Source organism: Podarcis liolepis, assembly GCF_965112155.1.
Source record: "Podarcis liolepis genome assembly, chromosome: 5".
Classification (NCBI taxonomy): Eukaryota; Metazoa; Chordata; class Lepidosauria; order Squamata; family Lacertidae; genus Podarcis; species Podarcis liolepis.
Genome location: NC_139556.1, coordinates 85,232,732 through 85,256,926, shown reverse-complemented (window position 1 = coordinate 85,256,926; position 24,195 = coordinate 85,232,732). Strand labels below are relative to the sequence as shown.

Sequence of the window (24,195 nt, the reverse complement as noted above, 5' to 3'; positions counted from 1 at the left end):
CCACATTCCTTTGTAAGAAAATATGAAATAACGTAAAACCATTTTTGCAGGCAAAACACAAAACAAAACAATGTTGGGGGGGTGACAATAAATTTTCCTCACCTGGTACCACCTGACCTTCCTACTCCTCTGTGTGGAGTTGCCTCTTAAAGGTCTGTCGTACTCTGGAGAGTTTTCCTTCTGTCATAAACATGGATTCTTCACAGATGGCTCCTTTTTATGTCAAGTCCCTCCACAGGAGTTCCAAGAGACGAATTCAGGAGTTTCAAGTGGTTGGTTGGAATATCTTACTTTTCCAGTCAATCTTTCTGTGGTCTCTGTCCAATTTTATTTTTCTTTATCTGCTATCAGCTTTTTGATTAGTTTTAAGAATTAGTATGATGCTTCACATAGCTTTCTAAACACTGATCTACCCTTCTTGAATGTCTTTGAGATACGGCAGCAGAGTCCCGCTACCCAAAATTGCTCAGCCTCTACCATCCACAGAGCTCCTTGTCTCCCATTCCCCTGGACTATAAGCCAAAATAGTTACCAATCGCTGGCTAGTGTGAGCGGCAGAGCTTCAAATCCAGTGGTGGTTCTGTTGTTCCATTCAGCCCTTCTACTACCAGCTGGGACTTAGCATTGCAACCTAAGTAACAAAGCCATAGCATAATGTGAAAGCATTCTTATACCACTTTAAGAGTCATGGAGAAACCAGGGACCTGTTTATTAAGGGTGCTGAAAATTGTAGCTCTGCATGTTCAGCTCCCTTAACAAACTATGGTTTCCCAGGGTTCATTGACTGTTCAAGTGGTGTAAGACAGCTTTAAATGCATGGTGTAGATGTGTCCTAATTAACTTTAATGCATCAGTGTTGGTTTATGAGGATGTTGCTATGCTTTGATTGTGAGTTGTGAAAGACACTTCATTATGAGGAAGCTGCCGCGTACAAATGTGAATCTCAAGAAAAATATTTTATCTGAAGGAATAATAAGTCCATTCAGATCTCCCCAAACTAAAGATTACAGAAATGATCTGAGTTCTCTCCAAAATTATCAGAAAGAATTAAGATAACCTTTTCAGCATATTTGAAGCTTGCAAAATGATCAATCTCAACCCATCAGAAATATACCTTCGCTCCGAACCTGCAGCCCAACACAATAAATATTTTTCTTTACTCAGCTGCCTGGTGATCATATGAGCAGTGGCATCGTGCAGACAGAGGGGAAGATAGACTTCTTTCCCCACCCCTTTCCATTGACCTGGCACATTCCAGAGTAGTACAAGTAGTTACTGGGAAGAGAAAACAACAGGTCTCTCAGCCTGCCAGGGAACTGAAGAGGGAGGGGGAAAGATTCAGACTTCTTTCTTACTACAATCAACATGCAACTCTTTTTCTTCCTAATGGACAAGCTAACTGGGGGAGTATATTATAGAAGGATCTGGCAACTTCTGTTTCAGTGTATCTGAAGAAGTGTGCATGCACACGAAAGCTCATACCAAAAACTAACTTAGTTGGTCTTTAAGGTGCTACTGGAAGGAATTTTTTATTTTGACTATGGCAGACCAACACGGCTACCTATCTGTAACTGGGGGAGTATGATTTACAGAGTGGTGTTCGAGGTGAATGTTTATGAGCTAATGAATTTCTGCTTTGAGCTGAAGTTTGGGTATGCACATCAGAATATGCTAATTTTTTTATATTTTGGAAATTCAAAATATATTTTAGGACATGAATGAACCATCCAATTTCATTGATGGAGCTGTTGGTGGCTGCAGGATTTTATACTTAAACAAACCTCCCTATATGCCAGGTAAGTGTGGTTCCTAAAACACACAGGTTCCCTTGGATCAGCATTTTTATTTTTATTTAGCTAAGCAGTGAGATGAAATAATAACCTTTCCCATGGCTTTGCATGGAATTCATTCATGTCTCACTTTTGCAGATTTGAGAGTATAGCTTGCTTGCTAAATGAGACTTCTGCTATTCAAGCACCAAAAGATATTCAACTGCTTCACTTCTAATTTTGTTTGTATATTTCCTGACTTGTCAAATAGCAACAGGAACCTTACAATTAGTCTTTCACATTTAATATCCCCTTTTAATGTTACCTGTTCTGAACCTTTGGAACAGGTCCCTGTTAAGCATCTAAATGCCATATTTTTTGCCCTATAAGACGCACCAGACCAGAAGACGCACCAGGTTTTTGGAGGAGGAAAACAAGAAAAAAAATATTCTGAATCTCAGAAGCCAGAACAACAAGAGGGATCGCTGCATAGTGAAAGCAGCAATCCCTCTTGCTGTTCTGGCTTCTGGGATAGCTGCGCAGCCTGCATTCGCTGCATAAGATGCACACACATCTCCCCTTACTTTTTAGGAGGGAAAAAGGGAGTCTTATAGAGCAAAAAATACGGTATATTTTAATGATACTTCTTCCGCACAACTGCAGACGGCTTTACGGATCCCTGCAGATATTATATATAATTTCCCAAAGGTCTTCAACTGGGCTTCTTACCAGTGTGACAAATAATGTCACAACTAGATACTGACCTAGCTGAGGTCTCCTTACTTTGAACAATGGGACAGCACTATATGCTTCAGATCGGTCTTTAGGGTCTCATAGTCTCTTTCCTCAAATAGAAAAAGGTTGTATCACTGTATCAACCATTTAAACTGGGGGACCAGTGCAGCTGAGACAATCAGGCTGAATTAATGGTGCTGTCTGCTACAAATGACTATCTAGCCCTGGACATAAGAGAGAAGTTAATATATGGAAACATGGTACTGTTAAACATTTCTGCCAATGGATCCTAGACTGCATCTTTAGTTCTAAGAGAAAATTAACATGTCCCATTCCATTTGAAAATGGCCCACCTCATTGTGTGGTCTTACCTTGTCTCCTCGATAGCCTTGGTTTTAAGAGAACGAGGACTGGATCTTGTGACGCTATGCATGGATACTGAACAACATCTGTCTGATGGAACACCTGTGAGGCACTATGATGTACATAACCTGTACGGATGGTCTCAAGCAGAACCAACTTACTAGTAAGCTGTTTTCCCTGTTTCATATTCTGGAAATCCTGCTTTCTTTACACAATATGATGTTGGTTGTGATAGTAATGATGTGCCACACCTCACGTTCTGCAATTTTTTGCTAGAATTTTTTCATTGACATTATCCCTTGCACTCTTGCAGTGGCAAAATGATAATCCATGTGAAATTGATTTGTGCATCGAAGCCACAACTCGCCCTTTAGATTGCTATAGGTTGTTGTGGGGTGGAGCATGGGAAGTTGCAGCAGCCACTTTGAAATCCAAATTGAGTGGAATTTTTAAGTAGCATAATAATTCAGCATGCAACACTATATTCACACGTGCCTTTTTATCTTCCTATTAGTGGTATGCGCAACGCCACAAAGGAACGTGGGATCATTATTACCCGTTCAACTTATCCCTCCAGTGGACGATGGGTAGGACATTGGCTTGGCGATAACTATGCAAGATGGGATCAGCTTACAAAATCTGTGATTGGTAAGGGGAAGCTTTTATTTGAGAGAAGGAAAACAGGTTGTCAACACTGCTGCTTCATTGATCGTCTGGAACCTAAAATATGTGAAATGCATAGACCAGTTTCCCAGCATTTGTGCCCTTGGATCTCATTAAGTTTGAACCCAAATTCCTCCATATTTTGGACTTGAGCCATATGCTTGTGTCTGGCATTTGATACAGGGACCTGCTACCTCATTCTGACAAACTTACTGGACCAGGGGAGGAGCTTTGCCTTAGATGCTAGGGGAATGCCTCCATGATTTCTTTTGTGAGCATGTGCTCACAAATGCTGCTAGAAGTCGAAAGTAGTTTATTTAAAGCCCTAAATAACTTAGGCCTCTAATATCTTAAAGACTGCCTTGTTCCCTACCATCTTGGTAGTTCCTCTGCCCTCAGAGACTCAAGAGAGTTGTGTCCAGGGAGAAAGCATGTTCTGTGGCAATCCCTAAGTTGTAGGACTCCTTGTTAGGAGATCACCCTACTCTCAAGTAGGACCCTGGCAGAGACACATGCCCAACTGGCATGTTTTCTCCCTCCTGGTCTTTCATTCAGGAGCTTCAAAAGCTTTCTTCTGCCCGAACATCACAGCGACCGATGCCAACGACATCGGCACACTTAGGGATCTGCAGAGTCTTCGCAGTTTGCATAACAGAACCCCAGCAACTCAGCATTTTGGCTAATCTACTTTATTTACATATAAACACACACAGAGCACTGCAATATGGCTCCCTCTCTCTCTAGCATCAGACAGCAAAGAGAAAAAACAAAGGACAATAGTCCCACTTCACAGAACACAGTAACACAAACATCCTGTCTCCATCACTTCCCACTCTGTGGAGTCAAAACATACACCGTCATGTGAAAGACAACAATCCCATGACTGCAATCACAGAGCAGGAATTCTAACATCCCTCCCCACAAAGGTGTGTCTGGCACCTTCTGGTGAATGCTGAATATGCACCTCTTTACCCTGGCCTTTGACACTTTTGTGATTTTAAGTTGTTTTTATACATGTTTTTAATATTTTATTTTAATGTTGCTATGTTCCTAGGACCTTAGAGTAAAGGGCAAATAAATAATAACAATAACAATAATATATTTGTTAGTTGAAAGCAAATATAACATTTGAAAACATGAAAAGTCTTATGTGGAACCTGTGTGCATCAATAATATTTGTATGTTCATGGTCTTTACAGTTTTCAAAACTGCTTCCACATTTTAGAACAGGGATGGCTCTCCAAATTTTATTAGACTCCTGTCAGTCTGGGATAGCTTCGTTGGTAGAGCAGGAGACTCTTAATCATGGGTTTGAACCCCACATCAGGCAAAATGTACCTGAATTGCAGGGGTTGGACTAGATGACCCTCAGGGTCCCTTCCAACTCCACAGTTAGAAGGTAGATAGGCATGATAGAATTATAGATTTTGAAGGGACCTTAGATATTGCCTGCTCCCAGAACTGCTCATTGCATGATCCACACTGAACGACAACAGCATTATTTATCACATTTATTCACTGCTTAAAACAAATAAATAAAATTCTCAGAATAACTTTAAAAACCGTAATATTTTAAACAGAAGATCAATTTTCCCAAACAAGACCCCATCACTTTCACTAGGCAGCCTGATTCACTGTCAAAACAGTTCTTACTGTAAGAAAAAAGAATTGTTAACTGCATTCAGGTTTTGTCTCTCTTTACAATCAAATATTTTATATAAATTTCATAGAATAAATAATAAAGTATTTCCTAACATTTAACCCACTGTGCTTCCTTGCAATTTCCACCCAGTAATTCCTGTCCCAAAATCTTCTTTCATATCCATTAAATTTTTCCATACAGATAGCTAAATTTCCTCATGGTGATTCTTAGAGCAGAGTACAGTAATTATCAGCATCAACTTACCAAATAATAAGTAGACTCTGAGGGACGATGTGGTAAAATGGCCATCTCTGTGACAATTCCTTTTCCCTTTATAGTGTGATCCAGTAGATTATCATGGCCAGTCATTATTGCCTCATCGTTCTTAATGGCAATTCTACCTTTGCTGATTCCTCAAACATTCATTTTGATGCAGAAAAAATTATGATGTATAGATTTTTTAAAATATATCATGTTTTAAATTGATAAATTGCCTGAGAAAATGCTATTTTATGTAATTTTGACAGGTATCATGGAGTTCAGCCTCTTTGGAATCTCCTACGTAAGTTCTGATCTTGGATTCTATTGTATCTGAAAGCCTTTAACATGATTTGTTGTAATTTAGTAAGACATAGATCATTCTGACCTGTTTCCTGTTTCCATGCTTCCAGACTGGTGCAGACATCTGTGGCTTCTTCAATGACACAACCTATGAAATGTGTGCCCGATGGATGGAACTTGGAGCCTTCTATACCTTCTCTAGAAATCATAATGTGATGGGAACCAGGGTGCGTTTACATGTTTTGACAGTGTATTGCATGCAGAAATTCTGCAACTTTTACCAATCTTGTGTCACTACCATATGGGTAGAGTGAGTGAGCTCTCCCCAGATTAATTTGGAAATTATCCGAGATTTCCTGGCAATAAAAAGCAAGGAAATGGATGAGCCCAGACAAATATTTCCACCAATCCCAACCAGCCCTTTCCATACCTAGTATGAGTGTACTTCTTTTTTGTTTTGCAGCGACAAGATCCTGTCTCCTTTGATGCAAGATTTGAAGATATATCAAGGAATGTGCTCAGCATACGTTACAAATTGCTGCCCTATCTCTACACATTGATGCATAATGCCCATGTTTCTGGCAGTACAGTTGCGCGGCCTTTGTTGCATGAGTAAGTATTGTGGGGCAACATGCAGATTTCCAGAGTAAAGGAGCAATATCACATGACATTGATACATTTTAACCTTGCTAAGGTCCTCAACAGGTAACTCTGGCTCTCTAGTTGGCCCACTTAACAGGTCCACTATATCCTGCAAAGATTCCAGCTTGGTTTTACTTAAGGGTCCCTTTGTAAACATCCTGATACAGAGCAGAAATTACCTCTGTCATTTAATAGATAATGGGAATTAAACAGCTGAGTGATAGCAACTGGAACTACAGTATAGCTATTTTATGGCTGTCAGTGAGGAAAAATTCCAAGTATACTCACATTTACCAGGTAGATGGATGCCAAATTAATATGTTTCTAAAGAATGAAATAAAAACTTGAAGGTTCCAGCTAGTGAGGTTCATGGATGAATAAGGGTTTGAACACATCAAGGCCCAATGAAAGGGACTTTGACCCACAGGTGGTTTTTTTGCCTTGTGGGTATGGCTTCACTTAAATCCTCCAGGACATGTCAGGACAAATACATTAAATCAGGTGCTGCTTTCAGAATGTTTATAATGTATTAAAAGATGAAACAATCCTTCTTTGCAATGTTTCCTCCAGGTTTGTAGATGAGACGGAAACATGGGGCATCTACAAGCAATTTTTATGGGGCCCAGCTCTCCTGATTAGTCCTGTCCTAGATCAAGTAAGCATTGCTATAATGTTTGTTGAGTTAATGTATTAATACCTTAAAGTATCCATACTGTGTTTTGCTTGTCTTCCATTTAACCTCATTACTTTACATTCTAGGGAGCTGTCACAGTGAATGCTTATGTACCCAACGCACGGTGGTATGATTATTACACGGTAAGCAACTTTTTTTAAAAAATAAATAAATGGGTTGTATACAAATGTTTCCATCAAACTTTCTGGATAGTCAAATCTACAAATCAATTGAAAACCTCCATATGTATAGCCAGACAAAACTGCTGACTTTGTAAGTTGATCTGTACATTCGGTCTCCTGTGTAGTCCTGTCTTCAGTACTAAGTTACTACTTCTCCTTTGCAAACTGGTGCCACTGAAATTAGTGTTTGATTTCCAGCAGAGAATTGGTGATTGAGAGGAGCGTGCTTAACCCAGTGCTTGTCTATCTGCTTCACTTCTCTTCCAACTTGTCCAGAACAAGTTTAATGTTTCTATTGCATGTACAAGATGGCAGTGGCGTAGCGTGGGTTGTCAGCACCCGGGGCAAGGCAAGTAATTTGCGCCCCCTAACCCGTGGATTTGCGCCCCCTAACCCGTGGATTTGCACCCCCACCTCTAACCCCCAGATGTTGTGCCCGGTGCGGCCGGCCCCTCCTGCACCCCCCCACGCTACGCCACTGGTGGGGATTGAATCAAAACTACACACACACCCCTCTATCTAGAAAAACAGAAGACGTGTTCACATGCTGCACTGAACACAGATACAGTGGGTTTGGTGTTTGTGCGACGGAGTGTACACTTGATTTGAACAGTTCAGCTGCAGATTCCTGGAAAGTTAACATGTGAATACCGTCTGTACTGTTCACTCCATGAAGGTGGCATATGAATAACCGTGCACATGTGCACCTCGACCATTTGTGTACAGAGATTGTGTTCCTTCAATGTAACGTATAAACACCTTTGGTCAGACAGACAGGGGTGTGCATGCAAGTTGTTCCTATTTGTTTTTAATGACACAAGGTTATATACACAAACACACCAGGTACTCCCAGCTAAGACTTCGACTTTAAAGCGGACAAACTCTGGTTGAGTCTTCTTGCCACGATCCAGCCGAAGTGTAGCACGTTCAGGCTGCAATCCTAACCCTACCTTGCACGAGAGTAAGCACCATTGGAACACAACAGGCCTCAGTTTGAGGTATTCGGACAGCAATCCAGTGCGCACTTATATATGGGGCTTAAGCACTCTTGGTCACCGCAGGGCTTACTTTCAAGTCATTACTGTACAGACCCTCGCCCGCCCGCCGGCTTCCTCTCGGAGGGTTTTGGGGAGCGCAGGGCGCGGCGAGGCCCCTCGGAGCTCTCCTCCCTCCCAGTCAGCAGAAGCAGCCACCGCCTGTGGCTGGGCTGAGGGGATGGCGGCGGCGTCGGGGTGCGGAGGCTGCCCGTGCCCAGCCAGGCGTCGGTGGCGGCGTCGGCGCTGCTGCAGCGGCTGCTCCTGCGAGCAGTGAGTGGAGCGCAGCCGCAGCGGTGGCGGGGGGCACGGCGCGCTAGGGCGCAAGGCTGGCGGTGGCGGCGGGGAGCCCGGCGGAGGAAGGAACTTGTCCCTTCCCTCTGGACTCGCGCCCCCCCAGATGTTGCGCCCGGTGCGGCTGGCACCCCTGGCACCCCCCACGCTACGCCACTGCAAGATGGAAACACAGTTTCAGGGAAAGCACTTTTGGGGGTGGAGACCTGGAAGAGAAAGAATGGGTGGGTTGTGGAAGAGTACCTCTACCTTCCCTCCTTATGCTTCTCTTCCATAAATTAAGAGATTCAGCCCTGCTTTGCAAGAAGAAATGACAGCTGGGTTTTGAAGGCACTCTTTGGAGAGCTAACATGTCCTAAGATGAATTGCTTTCAATTGGGTGGGCTTAACTACATAACAGTACATAACTCTCCCACTGAAGTTAATGGGATTTTAACTGGGTTGTGATCTTTTGTAGGTTTTCATGCTTGGAAATTCAGAACATCTGTGTGTAATATGTGTGTGTGTATGTGTAAAATTTTTGCATGCATAAATTGCAGTTTTCAGATGACTACAGTACAGGGCTTCTCTGTTGCACAGAAAGTAGATTTAATTCTACCACTAAACATGCTGCTATGGGAAGTCTTGTACATTTTCAAGGATGTCAGAACATTCAAGTATTTAAAATTATTACCAATATTCTTACAGGAAAAAGAAGTTCAAGGTCGAAAGCAGTACCATGTGTTGGATGCACCTTTGGAGCATATAAATCTTCATATCCGGGGTGGTTACATTATTCCCTGGCAAGAGCCTGGTATTACTACCAATGCCAGGTAAGTACAGTTTTAAAAAAGAACAGACTAGTTTTGTTCAGATTCAGCCCAGCTGAAGTGTTACACATCATGATTTCTTCTGGGTTTAGCATCAGCACATCCCTTTTGTGTCCTGGTTATATTGGACTGATTGATTACATTAGTATTCTGTATTTTCTCCAAATACTTATTTGAGTCATATTTTGGGAGTGTCAATACTTTTGATGCTGGGTACCCAAAATGTATACTAGTGTTGCCCAGTGCCAACACAATGTGGGGAAGAAAAGAAGGAAAGAGTGGTATTTTAGTTGGCCGCCTTTAGGCTTAACCCTTTAAGAAGGTATCCAGTGCTTTTATTTAACTTTATGTTTACTAGTGATAGGTTGGTAAAAGTTTTGAATGGAAAAAGGCACTGGTAATTGGATTTAGAGATGTTGCCAATCCACTTCCTTGAATGTGCTCTGGCCAAATTACAAAAATGGAGGCACACTCTCTGTTTTTCCAGACCAAAGCAGAGCTTTTCTTCTCAGGTGCAGGCTAACGTTATTTTAGCAAAAGCTCATCTTTAGGGGTACTTTGTAACACAGAGCTACTGTGAGACTAAAGTCATATTTCAAATACCTTGGAAGAAGAGACTTTGAGATGTTTGTTTTTCCTTTTGCTGATGGAAAAGTGAATAGAAGCAGATAAGCCTTTCTTAAAGAAGGCTTTCTAAAGTTTTACCCTTTTCATCTAGTCGAAAGAATCCTATGGGACTCACTGTTGCTTTGGATGATAATGGCAATGCTGAAGGACAACTGTACTGGGATGATGGAGTTAGCATTGGTAAGTGTCTTTTAGACGGCAAGGGCCCCAAATCTGGTCACTGCATTTTTAGTTACTTAATATACCGTATTTTTTGCTCTATAAGATGCACCAGACCACAAGACGCACCTAGTTTTTGGAGGAGGAAAACAAGACAAAAAATATTCTGAATCTCAGAAGCCAGAACAGCAAGAGGGATTGCTGCACAGTGAAAGCAGCAATCCATCTTGCTGTTCTGGCTTCTGTGATAGCTGCGCAGCCTGCATTCGCTCCATAAGACACACACAAATTTCCCCTTTTTAGGAGGGAAAAAGTGAGTCTTATAGAGCAAAAAACACGGTATTTGTATCTCACACTCAATCAATGAAGATCAGGTTGGCTTTATCACAATTTTTATTGTCACTTGATAAAAGAGACAATGAAAATCCATGAGAGGCTCGGAGGCAGTGACTGGCTTAAGGTCATTCACAGAAGTTTATGCTAAGTGGTAAAGTTGCTTAAGAAATTACCCCCCACTTAATCTCTCATTTAATGTCTTACTGAAGTGGAATCAAAAGATAGGAGTTGCTCATTATTCCACCCCACCCCACCCCACCCCACCCCACCCCCACCCCCGATTTTGTTCAAAGCACTGTGCATGCAAAGGTCTGGCAGCTTTGAGGTCCATTTTATCATTTCCCCCCTTTCTTTGCAGGTTATTAAAACCTGCAAAAAAGCATTATTGGTGTGATCATTTATATAATTCATAGCAATTCATCAAGGAAAGCTCAAACAGGGCTGACAACCCTGATCCTTGCGCCCACAGTGTTTGAAAGTGCACCTAAAAATAGAAAGTCATAGTACTGATAGGCTATTTTGTACAATTGTCTACATCTTTTTTTAATCCAAGATTTGGGTGATTGTAGCTTTAGAATCTCACCTCTCACCTGGGATAAGGGTCTAAATAGCCACATGTGTGTGCGCAATCACACAATCATTTTGAGCCTGGCTTGAGAGACAATCACCAGGCTCCCTATTCTAAGCTTCTTCAGATTTAATGTTATGGTGTATGCCCAACAGTTATTCACAAAATTATCCCGCTATTGCTTTCTTCTTACAGATGCATACGAGAACGGCCTTTACCTCTTTCAAACATTCAAGGCCAGCCAGGTATCTATGATTTTTAATCTTTTATTCTTGCTTCTGTATCCATCACACGCACCACTGTTTCCTTTCAGCTGCCCTTCATCGTCTTCCAAAACCAACATTATTTGTCTTTCTGCTTTTCATGTCAAAATTATGTAATTTACGTATTATGTAATTTACTAAATTACATAAATTACATTGTGTTATTCCACCCTGATCATTTCAATGGAAATATCTTTGTGTGGGGGGAATTAATTTTGTTCCTTTGCAGACTGAAAGCAACAGCAAAAGCTGTTTGTTTGATGGTTTGTTTGAGCAAATTCTCCAACTTCGCTAAAGGGAAGCACTGCTTTGATTTATTAAAAAAATAAAGAAGTCTTTAGTTTAAGGGACATGTTTTCCCTAGCTCTCCATGCTTACAGGAAAGCCTAGTCATGGTTACCATTTTAAAATTAATGCTCTGTGTAACTACGGATTGAAGTACTAGTTATAATCTGGGGAAAATTAAGATTTATAATGAAATGATTTATAATAAATCAACTAGAAATGGGTTCAATACGAAGGAACATTCCCTGCATAGTCTGTGATTTTCAACAACTGGCTTACATTTCTGTGGAACTATGGTAAAGGTTAACATATTTAAATATTTTTTGCTCAGACCAATCAGAATTGTGCCAGAATTTTCATGGAAGTTGATTTCTGTGTTTAAAGAGCAAATATATTATGGGCAAGAACATCACGAGAATTAGTGAAATCTAGTGGGATATTTTGATTAAGAGACCTCTGTAGATCCAAACTCAAGAATGTGATCCAGATACCCGAGAAATAGGGTATCTCCCAGTGCCCAAGCAAGCAAGTTTTTAAAACTGGGTATTGTAATATAGGGACGCGGGTGGTGCTGTGGGTAAAACCTCAGTGCCTAGGGCTTGCCGATCACATGGTTGGCGGTTCGAATCCCCGCGGCGGGGTGAGCTCCCGTCTTTCGGTCCCAGCTCCTGCCCACCTAGCAGTTCGAAAGCACTCCTAAGTGCAAGTAGATAAATAGGTACCGCTTTATAGCGGGAAGGTAAACGGCGTTTCCGTGTGCTGCGCTGGTGCCGGCTCGCCAGAGCAGCTTCGTCACGCTGGCCACGTGACCCGTAAGTGTCCCCGGACAGCGCTGGCCCCCGGCCTCTTAAGTGAGATGGGCGCACAACCCTAGAGTCAGACACGACTGGCTCGTACGGGCAGGGGTACCTTTACCTTTACCTTATTGTAATATATTTGCCAGTACATGTAAAATGCTGCCTTGTGGTTGCTTTCCAACATAGTGCTGTTTCCATATCTGTAGTGGAAAGCGACTGAAGCCAAATATTGATTGTGGCAAGCATTTGTGGATTCATAGATAAAAACATGAGAACAATATTCTGTTTCTCAGAGTGTATTGGACATCACTGTGGACCACCCAGGATATTCAGATCCAAACAACTTGGCATTTAGTGAAATAAAAATCCTAGGGGTGGCAGCTGACACCCCTCCCAGTGCTATTGTGCTTCAGAATGGTGCACCGATCCCATCCAGTCATACTGCCTCCTATAATTCTACAACTCAGGTAAGAAAAAATGTCACCCAAAAATGGTACTCTGTGAACTACTTTCAGTACGTGGGAGCCTCCTTCCATGGTCACCTCTGTTGAAATATTACTTTCATTTTCCTTCTTAAAAAAAATACCCCAAATAATTGCTTTGATATACTCCCTCCATTTTTGCCCATATATCTTTAAATTAATTTAATTTTAAAAATAATTTAAAAGAAAGGGGGTCATCTTTCTTCCTGCTCTTCATATATATTGAATCTGCCTTTTCCACCAGAGTCACACGCACACAGTTGACATTTTCACTAAGCTACATAGATTCACCATGACCTCGAAATCTCCTTCCTTTAGACACTGCCAATTCAGACACCACCAGTGCAGGTTCCCTCTGCTCCTTTTAGGCCAGGCTTCCTCAACCTCGGCCCTCCAGATGTTTTTGGCCTACAACTCCCATGATCCCTAGCTAGCAGGACCAGTGGTCAGGGATGATGGGAATTGTAGTCTCAAAACCTCTGGAGGGCCGAGGTTGAGGAAGCCTGTTTTAGGCTCTTCAATACATTCTACAAAAGAACATGAAGTTGAATTTTATTGTTGCTGTTTTTATTTCCAAAGGTCTTCCACATTACGGGTCTTCAGCTTTCACTGGGACAAGCATATTCATTAAAATGGGGACAGGTAGCACACACCGAAAAATTTAACTGTTATCCCTACCCAGAACCAACACAAAACACTTGTGAAAGTCGCGGCTGTGTCTGGGAGGTAAGCATGTTTCTTCTCTGTATTTTCCTGTAATTACAAAAAAAAACCCAAAGTGAGCATGTTTCCAACAAGTGAAGCAGGTTAAAGAAAACCATCTTCTCCCAAATTAGGAGATGGTTATTTCTGTGCACCATTGTGCACAGTTTTCCATGGGTGAAATTGGTCACAAATTCTTGGGGTGGCAATTGTCGAATGAGACCAAAAACAGATCACTTTGGATGTCTATTTCGTCCTGCTTCTACTGTAATGTGTGGATATTCCCCCTGCCCCACAAAATTCTCCTCCTATCCCAAGACTTCTAAGAGATGGTCTATTAGCAGATGCTTGGAGCAGTTAGTATGGTGGGCTGCTTTCACACCTTAAATCTTTACCCTGAAGTTTTTCCTGTGCAAATCCTGCTTTTCCTGTGTATGTTGCAAATACTTCTGGGTCATCATGTGTGTGAGATATATATATGTAAAACAGAATACACCATTTCCCTTTGGCCAGCAGGGATGGTATGTTGGTTTTAGGTTCTGCCTTCTGGTCAAGGCAGGAACTAACGCTTTGGAAGTAGACTGCTCCTGTGATGCTCTAGTTCAGGGGTTGGCAACCTAAGGCCCATGGACCACAAGTGGCCCACGGGGTCATTTAACCGGCCCACGAGCTTCCCCCAAACCGAGCCACCCATGCAGTGAGTCCCCACTCGCTGCGCTAAACCGGTGTAGCGCAGCATGGGGACTCGCTTCCGTGGCACCGGAAATCACGTCTGCCCATGTGCAGATGCTGGAAATCGCATCTGTGCAAACACAAACACCAGAAATCACAGGCACGTGCCATCCAGCCCATAGAGGGATCTCCGCTGGAGTGAACCGGCCCAGGCGAGGTAAACCTTGCCGACCCCTGCTCTAGTTCACTTCCTGCCTTCATCAAATTCAGTCAGCAATTGCTTAAGCTCTCTCTTTGCCTTTTTCTCTTTTCAGTTTGATTTATTCCCCCACCCCCTGATTCTTGGTTTTGTTTTGCTGGTGTTGGTGGTTTTGTGTCTCCAGACCGCTTGTATTTTGCCCCTTGTCTTCTGCCTCGATTTCCCATTACTTCACAGCCTTTTCTACCTTCCTTCATTACCTGAGCTGGAAAACTCCAAAAGGAGAGCTTATCTTGCAATGTCTTCCCCTGAGCCTTTATCAAACCATGGAAAGGGGGCGGGGGAGGGCTGGATACTGGATGCCTGAGATGCATGCACCCACTGATCTCGTTTTTAAGGGAAATTCCTCCTTTTAACTGAGAATTTTCCAATGGAATTTTGTTTCTTATTCATTAATGGTAAACATTTGGAAAGATGCAGGAGAAAATATCAGCACATTGCTACATTTCCCCATATGACCGCCATGAAACTACCACTCTATTTGCACGATGCACTGCTGTCGTCCTATAGTATTTGCTAAATTAAATGATATTTTATTTCAGGTTGTCTCTACCCCTGGTGTGCCACACTGTTATTATCCCAGTAATTATGGTTACTCTGCCAGTAACGTTCAAAGCAGTCCTGGGCGCTTGACAGCTGAGCTCCACAGGAACACCAGTATCCCTAACCCTTATGGGCCTCGTTCACCACCTGTTGACCTGCTTAACTTGGAAGTAACTTATCATTACAACAACATGCTGCAGTTTAAGGTAAGTGTATCCCCCTGTGACCAGAGACAGAGGGGTGTCACCACTGAGGGGGGTGACAAAATGTCAGGTGGCACTCACCGCAGAGTCTGTAGCGTGCTCGAGTCATGCGTCTCTACTGGGAGAGACGTGGTGGCTTGGGCACGCGTAGGCTCCATGCTGACCAAACAGTCCATCTGCTGCCTCCCCCCCAGCAGTAGGGCAGCTGCGTGGGAGGAGACAGGCAGACTCTGGAGGCCCCATGGTGCACCCTGCCCCTATGGGGGGCTTGCCAGGCACCCCAGCAGCTCCCGAAACAGCCTGGGTCCTGTATACCTGAAGGAGCGTCTCCACCCCCATCGTTCAGCCCGGACACTGAGATCGAGCGCCGAGGGCCTTCTGGAGGTTCCCTCATTGTGAGAAGTGAGGTTACAGCGAACCAGACAGAGGGCCTTCTCGGTAGTGGCACCCACCCTGTGGAACACCCTCCCTTCAGATATGAAGGAAATAAGCAGTTGTCTTCTCTTTAAAAGACATCTGAAGGCAGCCCTGTTTAGGGAGGTTTTTAATATTTAATGCTGTATTGTTTTTAACAATCGATTGGAAGCCACCCAGAGTGGCGGGGAAACTCAGCCAGATGGGCGGGGTATAAATAATAAATTATTATTATTATTCCTCCACCGCTGCCTGTGACATTTACTTAGCAAGGAATTTGCAATATGGTTGGACAAAAGAAGGCTTGTTGGATTCAGGGGTGTTTTCTGGGTTCCACCAAGAACAGATACAGCTTCTTAGGAATAAACCAAAACTGTTTATTTCAGCCTAATAACAAAAAAGGGAGCTTAAAACACTAGGAGTGGTTAATCTGTGTCTCCAGATATTGCTGAACACCCATCAGCAGTGTGGCAAATAATGCCAAATAATCAACCCTGCTCAAACTGTTTCATTTAGCGAACTTCACAGTCACAAAAGGAACAAGGGTCTTTCTTCCCACATTGCAAACACTTACCAAAATACTATTTGCATGTATCTGTGGTTTCATGTGTTTGTGCATTTTGCATTGCTTTTACTGTTGCTTTTATTTTCTTTCTGTATGCCTCCCTAGATCTCTTTAATGAGTTGAAGGGATTGATTCTTTAGAAAACCACTTGCCTTTCACTACTCATCTCCCCCTTCAGCTCAGCTGATGGAGGATATGGGACATACTCCAGGGTACATTATCATTTCACTTTGCTGCCTGACCAGTGCCCAGATTAACTGGATTTGTGCGCCATGCTTTAACCAGCTCTGCACTAAGATTCAATGCATGCATAAATTTATTTGTATGGCACCTTTCCATTGTTAAAACCATGCTCAAGGTGCCTTGCAACATGAAAAAATACACAATTACAGACATAGCAAAAGTAGTCCTAAGTGATAAATAAAACACCCATTTAAATCATAATAACATCTAAAAGAAAGATAAAAAAGATATAAGTAACAGCAACAACACCCACCCACCGCCTGTCAACAGAATCAAGAGTCTGTTCAGCAACCTCTGCCTTTGTAGCAGGGGCCAGCCAGGGCCCCAACCTCTTGGGACAGGTGAAAAAAGGCCTTCAAGGAAGGGAGCAGGTCTTCCAGGACTGCCAGTCAAGGTGGTCTCTGACCTCTTCAGTGCTCAGCTTTTATAACTTAGCACTTAGCTAAGTTTACTGGATGCTGTTGTATGATTAAACCATGCAACAGACGTAAAGGTTCGAAAACCTCTTAAAATGTAGCTTATTTTACACCCACTGAATAGTGCTGCTTCTCCATAGATTTATGATCCCAACCACAGAAGATACGAAGTTCCAGTCCCACTCTTCACCCCAAACAGCCCTGAAAGCACAGAAGCTAATCGGCTCTACGAAGTGGAAATAGTGAACAACCCATTTGGCATAAAAATCAGACGCAAAAGCACAGGAACTGTGATGTAGGTGAAATCTTTGCTTTTATTGGTAGACTGATAGATATGTTGCATATGCTTGTCAGTGGCACAATTGTATCATACATATCCAGTTGCAGTGTCAGTTCTGTGATCTCTAGCGCATGTTAAATTTCACAGAGAATAGCTTAGCTGATTTCTTCCAGATCTACATGTATATATTACACCTGGTTTCAAGATGGCGAAGAGGTAAGACGCACTTGCCGGAGTTCATTTCGAATCCTCCCTAAAATTTGTGCTGTGGCTCCCAGCCTTTCAAGTTTTTGCTAAGATTGTATCAGGGTGTTGGTGCCCATGCCAGGAGTTCACATTGCTAATACCTGTAAAGTCTGCATCGTAAATCAGCTTTAATGAGCAGATAATTGCATTCTCCGGCAGCCTTGGAAGCAGCCTGCGACTTACTGGTTTTCCGCCAGCTCACATCCAGTTGTGTTTCTATTTCTACTACCTTTTATTATCTTTTAAGCACTGCTATTTTTAAAGACTCATAACGATGGGCCAAGGCAAACGCCTAAGGGATTGTGACGAGGCTCTGCCCTCCCCAAGAGCCAAAAAATTAAAAATCGACCCCCCCGTGTCTGACAAACGGAGTGACTCCATTGAACTCTGCTATAGGGTGAAAACTCAGAACCGTTTCTACCCTCTAATGTCTCCAGAAACAACGTCAACACCAGAGGAATTATTTTTTCCTCAGACTAAAACTGCGGACGGCAAGCTTGGAGGAGGAGGGAGTGTCCCATTGAGGGTGGTGCAGGACGCTGGAACTGAGGACTGCGCAAGACAAGAACATCTCCATCTTGTGGTCAGAACCCTTAATTGCATATTCAAGAAGATTGATGTGCTAGCCTCCCAGTTATGTAACCTCGAACAGAAAATGGATAACTTCTGGTCAAAGTTTAAACCAACTGTAGATACGGGGGAATTGAAGTGCCAGAGGTCCTTGCCTTCTACCAAAAAAAGAAGTGTGATCCCTAAATATAAACCCAATCCTGCACTGAAACACCAAGCGTTGTTCCTGCAACCTAAGAAAATCTGCCTAAACATCGGGGCAGGGTCACCAAGGTGGCTTACTCTGAGTGGGGTTAAAAAGCACCTAAGCAATCTCCTAAACATAGAAATCTCACAATGCGATCTCATTGCAGTATTACCTTTGAACCAGCACCTCGGGCAACAGAAAGTGATGCTTGCGTTTTACTCTCCAAGGATCCCTTCAGCTATCATCAGGCAGAAACCACTCTTGGCAAGGTACGATATCATCCCAACAAGAGTTTTTATGGATAGCATGATCCATCCCCTCCTACTTGCCGGTCACGGTACGGAGTGGACTCTGTCGGAGAAGTCAGGAGTACCTCGGGACATCGAGCCTCCTCTCCCGGAGGATATCCATCCGCACCGAAACTGGACTTACCCTACGTCCCCACGAGCTCTAAAGAAACCCACTGGCGCAAGTAATTCTCTGACCCCGCCGGAGGAAAGAGAGCTTTTAGCCACCTTTGGCGACCTTCCACTGAGAGAACAACAAGAAATAATTGATAGACTAGAAGTACTTAATCATCAGCTCATACATGTCCAGAAGAACGGAAAAGTCCTGCCCACTTTTCAGGATAACTCTGCCAGCTTTTCGGAGTCGTGGTTTAAGGAAGCAGGAAGTCTTCCATACCTTAGTCCAGCTCCTAAACCCATGCCTCCCCCACTTGTGGGCGAAACCCACCGACGCTTGGCAGACCCAGGTCTTGCCTCTCAAGTTGGCCCCTCATCCCAACTCTTGATAAATTTTGACTCGCCCTCCAAGAGTCCCCCGCTGAGGAGTGTAACTCAGAGTTCCTTCCACCAAAACAACTCCTTACCATCTAATCCATCAATGCCGGAACTGGAGTCCTCATACTCCCCTGAGCGGCATAGACCCGACATACAAACGGTACCAGTACGCCGAACATCCCCTGTACCTTTGCCAGCATCAGGTCAGGGGAGTGTCCCAACTACTTCAAAAAATGGCCCGGATTTGATTGAAGACCCGACTGGACATATAAACCAAATGGTTTCATCGGCGACCTTTAGACCTTGCGGTGGGGCAGTCTCAGCAAACCCTGTGGAGTTTCCCACTGAAGTGTCCGCCCTTGGGTTAGCCAGCGGGAGACCCGTCTTGTCGTCCCAGTCAGAATACCTCACTACCAACTTCAAGACTAGGTACCTTCAGCAGGTGCCTGCCATGCAAAGTAAAATAACTGACTTTTTCGTGGGGTCTGCCTTGCCTCCAAAGGACTCACATCCCCCCCTGAAATGACAGCGAATTGGTTACAACAGGAACTCCCCCCTATCAGTCCTCAGCTGGAACATTGCGGGCTGGAGGGGGAAAAAACTTGACCCAGAATTCTTGGAGTATATTAACCTGTTTCATATCATCTTGTTCCAAGAATCGTGGGAAGTAGAGAGAATTGATCTAAATGGCTTTGAGCTTCTAGAACTCCCTGCCTGCCCCTCCCTGAAAGGAGGCCGCCCTAAAGGGGGCCTAATAATAGGCATCTCTCTCAACTTACATTCTAAATTTACTCTAGTACAGGCCTTGCCTCCTTACGCCCTTACCGGGCTGATTGCGGGGGAAAAGATCTCACTTCTAGTTACAAATGTTTACTTGCCACCCGGGGGTTCTTCCTCCGAACTGGGCTCTAAATGGGGCTCGCTAGAAGAGCATTTGCTCTCATGCTATGTCAAGTTTCCTAACACCCCGGCCATAATAGGTGGCGATTTTAATGCCCGCACAGCAGCAAATTGGGACTCGCTGACCAAAGCCAAATGGTGGGTTACCCCAAACCTTGATAATTATGATCTGGAACATATCATGAGGAGAACTTCTAAAGACCAACGAGTTAATGAGGCTGGAGTATTCCTCTACCAAATGGCCATCCGTTTAAATCTGGTCCCCCTAAATGGCACATGCCTCCCTGATATTCCAGGGGATTTCACTCACCTGAGTGTTAAATCAAACAGCGTCCTCGATTACCTGTTGGTCTCCAGTGATCTACTTAAGTGTATTTCCACCTTTAAGATCGAGAATGTACAATCTAGTGATCATCTTCCCCTTGTAGCCAAGCTTTCCCTGAACTGGCAGTCGGAGGCCCATAGACATGCGACCCAGATGGTAACCAACAAATCCTCTCTCCAAGTAAGAGGAATCAAATGGTCGGAGACCCAGGCTCAAAAGTATCAGGAATTCTTTCAAAAAGAAATCCTCGGGCCCCATCCCTACATAGGCTCTGCCTCAGACGAGCATAGCATAGTGTTGAAACGCTTCCACCATCATACGACTGATCTTACGTCTTTCTTCAGGTTACCACCCAAAATATTAAATCGAAACGAGTATACTTACGGTGCCCCCTGGTATAACTCTCAGTGCAAAGAAGCAAGACAGCGCCTTCGTGCTATATATAATGTATATAAGACCTCCGATGCATCTACTCTGCCAGCTAGTTATGCACAAGCCAAGCAAGTTTACAAACGCACGCAGAAAATTGCCAAACGTGAGTGGCAACATAATCGCTGGCAGGCCTTGATTACTGCTTCAAAATCACATAGATCCAGGGAATTCTGGTCTCTGATTAACAGAAGGGTGAGGAAATACCCAAGGGCAGTCATCTCTGCACCGACATGGGAATTGTTCCTGAAGAAATGTTTCTCACAGGCAGATGCTCCCTCCGACCATCTGATGCATCTGTTTTCCCACCTACCTATTTGGCCTCCCACCGATCCTGACGAAATAGCCAAGCTAATAGCCCAGCTGAAACCGGGCAAAGCCCCAGGGCCCGACCTGATCCCTGCTGAAGCCATCAAACTACACCCAAAATGGTGGGCTGGCATCTTGGCCAAAACCTTCGACGCAATCAACGCTTCTGGTCTCATCCCCAAAATATGGAAGGAGGCCATTATAGTACCAATTCATAAAAAAGGTTCTCCAATGGAGCCGGAAAATTACCGTAACATCAGCCTCCTTTCGATCATAGGGAAAATTTATGCCAGCTTTTTGTTGACGAAACTATTGCGATGGGTAGATGAGACTAACCAGATTGGCCACGAACAAGCAGGGTTCAGAATTAAACGCTCTACAACTGATCACGCAATAGTTCTTTACCATCTGGCACGGAAGTACTCCTCCCCTCCCCGGGGCTACCTGTGTGCTGCCTTCTTAGATCTTAAGGCAGCCTTTGACAGCGTTCCTAGAAATATTCTTTGGGAGAAACTTGCGAAACAGGGCATTGATAGAAGACTCTTATGGCTTATAAGTCAGCTCCATGAAGGTACCCTTGCCAGAGTGAGACTTACTCCTGCGGGCGACCTCACCAATTCGATACCAATAAACAAGGGAGTGCGCCAAGGATGTATATTGGCTCCCTGCCTATTCAATCTATTCATCAGCGACATGCGAGCACCCCTAGTCAACTCATCTCCAAGTACACATGCGCCTAGACTAGCGGATTACCGCTGTCCACTCCTTTTATATGCAGACGACGCGGTAATTCTATCTTATACACGTGTTGGACTAACCAGAGCTCTGAAGATCTTTGCCACGTATTGTCAACTCAACCAATTAACCATCAACCATGCTAAATCTAAGATCCTGATTTTCGCCAGAAGTCGGAGATTATACGAATGGAAGCTTGGTGGAGCAAAAATAGAGCAAGTCCTAAAATTTCAATACCTAGGAGTTATTTTTTCAACACAATTTGGGGTGGAAAGCACAAATTCAACACCTCCTTAACAAGGCCAAAACACTGTCATATGCGCTCCTCCGATTTTTCTTTTCGGACGGAGCTTTGCATGTTCCCTCGGCCCTAAAGGTGTTCAAGGCAAAAGTGGTACCCGTGCTTGCTTATGCTGCCCCGCTCTGGGCCGTGATGACAGACCTTGCTCCTCTTGAGACTCTGCAAAACCAATTCCTACGTCGGCTCCTAATGCTCCCCCTGTGCGTAAGCAACGCAGCCATGCGACTAGAATTGAAGATCGCATCCTTAGAAACTTGCCTGTGGAAGCAAGTCTTCAATTATTGGTTATCATTGTGGCATACATTACCAGACCATTACCTTGTCCAATGCTTATGGCGAGATGAATTCTCCAGCCTTTGGACTAGTAGAATTCATGCCAAACTCCTGAGCTATGGAATCTCTCCCTTAGATTCCCTAAAACTAGATCAAATCACTGCTCAAAGACTGATCCGCCAAAGACTGGATGACATCGATTTACAGCGAAATTATACGCTGGGGGGAGGTGTTTGTTCGCCCCAGAACATTGGTATCACTTTAACTTACCGCGTTCCATCATACCTCTCCTCCCTTTCGAATGTTGCCCATAGGCTGGCCTTCACCAAAGCGAGATTTAACGTTTTTCCCTCCAATGTCCTGAGACATAGATTCTCAAAGGGCCAAGCCTCCGCCATGTGCGAATGTGATAAGGAGACGCCAGAGTCGCTTCAGCACATTATGTTCACTTGCCCCTTATTCAAGGTGCCACGGGCAAATTTGTTGGGATCAATCATTCAGAAACTAGAGGGTACCCCACCAAAATTCCACCTTGCCCAAATCTTGCAGGATAAGGATACCCATACGACCCTGAAAGTGGCTAGGTTCCTGGTCGCTGTCCTTACCCAAAAGCATTGCCAAGGAGCACCACAAGCTAATTAAGGCGTAGTATGCCATTCCATCTTATAGTATTTTATTGTTATAGTAGTGTTTTAGCGGCTGTTTTTTCCCACGTGCACAAGCTGTTATTTATGTCTTGTTTTTATCTGTATGGGCCTATGGCCGTAATAAATTATTATTATTATTATTATTATTACACCTATTCCATCATGACAGCTAGCCACATTCAAGCCTCCTTGAGGCAGGGTATAAATCAGGGGTCTGCAACCCGCGGCTCCGGAGCCGCATGTGGCTCTTTTACACCTTTGCCGCGGCTCCGGGGCGGATACTAGCGAGGGGAGGAGGCGCATTGTGCGCCCCGAGACTCCCCACTGTGGCGGGCGCTGTACTGGCTGTGACGTCGCATGGGGCGGTGCGTGCGTTAGTCACGCACCGTCCTGACGTCACCTTCCCACCCGCTGTCAGATCGCGACTCCGGAGATATATTTGTTTTAAATGTCGCAATGGTTTTGCGGCTCCCAGGTTTTTTTCCCTTCAGAAACGGGTCCAAGTGGCTCTTTTTGTCTTAAAGGTTGCAGACCCCTGGTATAAATAAATATAAAATGATGATAATGATGATGATAGTAGTAGTAGTAGTAGTAGTAGTACTAGTAATAATAGTAACAACAATAATAAAACTGAATGCAGCATCAGACCACTTATGCACAGAATTGGAGCTGCACTCTTGGGGTGACTGCTCTTCAGTTATAGAAAGTTTTCCTCATAAGATTCAAGTCTGAGCATGTTCTGGAGAAAGGCACAAAACATCTAAAAAAGCAAATTGGTGCTTAGAGTCCAAGGAAAGAAGCAATGAAGAGTAAATTTTGTGGGGTGTTTTTATGCTTAATTCATGTGTATCCACTCTTGACATTCAGTAGAGTTCAAGTCTGAGCATTTCTGGGCAAAAGGTATATGATTTATGAAGAGACAGCTGATCTAAGGTTAAAAATTATGAAGGTCACATTTTAATGTTAGCAAAGTTTTTGTTTTGTTTTATTGTATCCCCTCTGAGTTATTAGGATTGTTTGGTCCATCACACAGGTAGATGATGCATCCTGTTGCTCACAAATAGGCAAGAGCCAAGATTGTAAAACATGCTTTATCACCCATGTGGAGGAAAACTTTATCCAACTTAGCATTAAACCCCTGGTATTGGACCATTAACAACTTCTTACAGTATTATTTTTTTTGAAAATACTGCTGTGCTCTGCACCTTTTAAATTTCTTAGCCATAAGTGGTTCGGCAGGGATATTTTTATTCTGTTGAAGAGAAAACAGACCACCTACTGTATTATTTTCTTTCCATTTTCTCATGAGT

At 43.6% G+C, this 24,195-nt stretch overlaps 1 protein-coding gene across 1 annotated transcript in view; it reads left to right on the top strand.

Moving 5' to 3' along the window:
• SI (sucrase-isomaltase) overlaps positions 1–24,195 on the top strand; it is a 144,880-nt gene that overhangs the window by 97,881 nt on the left and 22,804 nt on the right. The window contains exons 59-73 of the mRNA XM_083503737.1: positions 1,712–1,796; positions 2,892–3,030; positions 3,382–3,515; positions 5,700–5,734; positions 5,844–5,960; positions 6,197–6,345; positions 6,946–7,030; positions 7,135–7,191; positions 9,246–9,370; positions 10,086–10,174; positions 11,253–11,302; positions 12,696–12,869; positions 13,464–13,610; positions 15,060–15,266; positions 17,042–17,196. Of these exons, the coding sequence (XP_083359863.1) occupies positions 1,712–1,796; positions 2,892–3,030; positions 3,382–3,515; positions 5,700–5,734; positions 5,844–5,960; positions 6,197–6,345; positions 6,946–7,030; positions 7,135–7,191; positions 9,246–9,370; positions 10,086–10,174; positions 11,253–11,302; positions 12,696–12,869; positions 13,464–13,610; positions 15,060–15,266; positions 17,042–17,196 (1,748 nt within the window). The remainder of the gene's footprint in view (positions 1–1,711; positions 1,797–2,891; positions 3,031–3,381; positions 3,516–5,699; positions 5,735–5,843; positions 5,961–6,196; positions 6,346–6,945; positions 7,031–7,134; positions 7,192–9,245; positions 9,371–10,085; positions 10,175–11,252; positions 11,303–12,695; positions 12,870–13,463; positions 13,611–15,059; positions 15,267–17,041; positions 17,197–24,195) is intronic.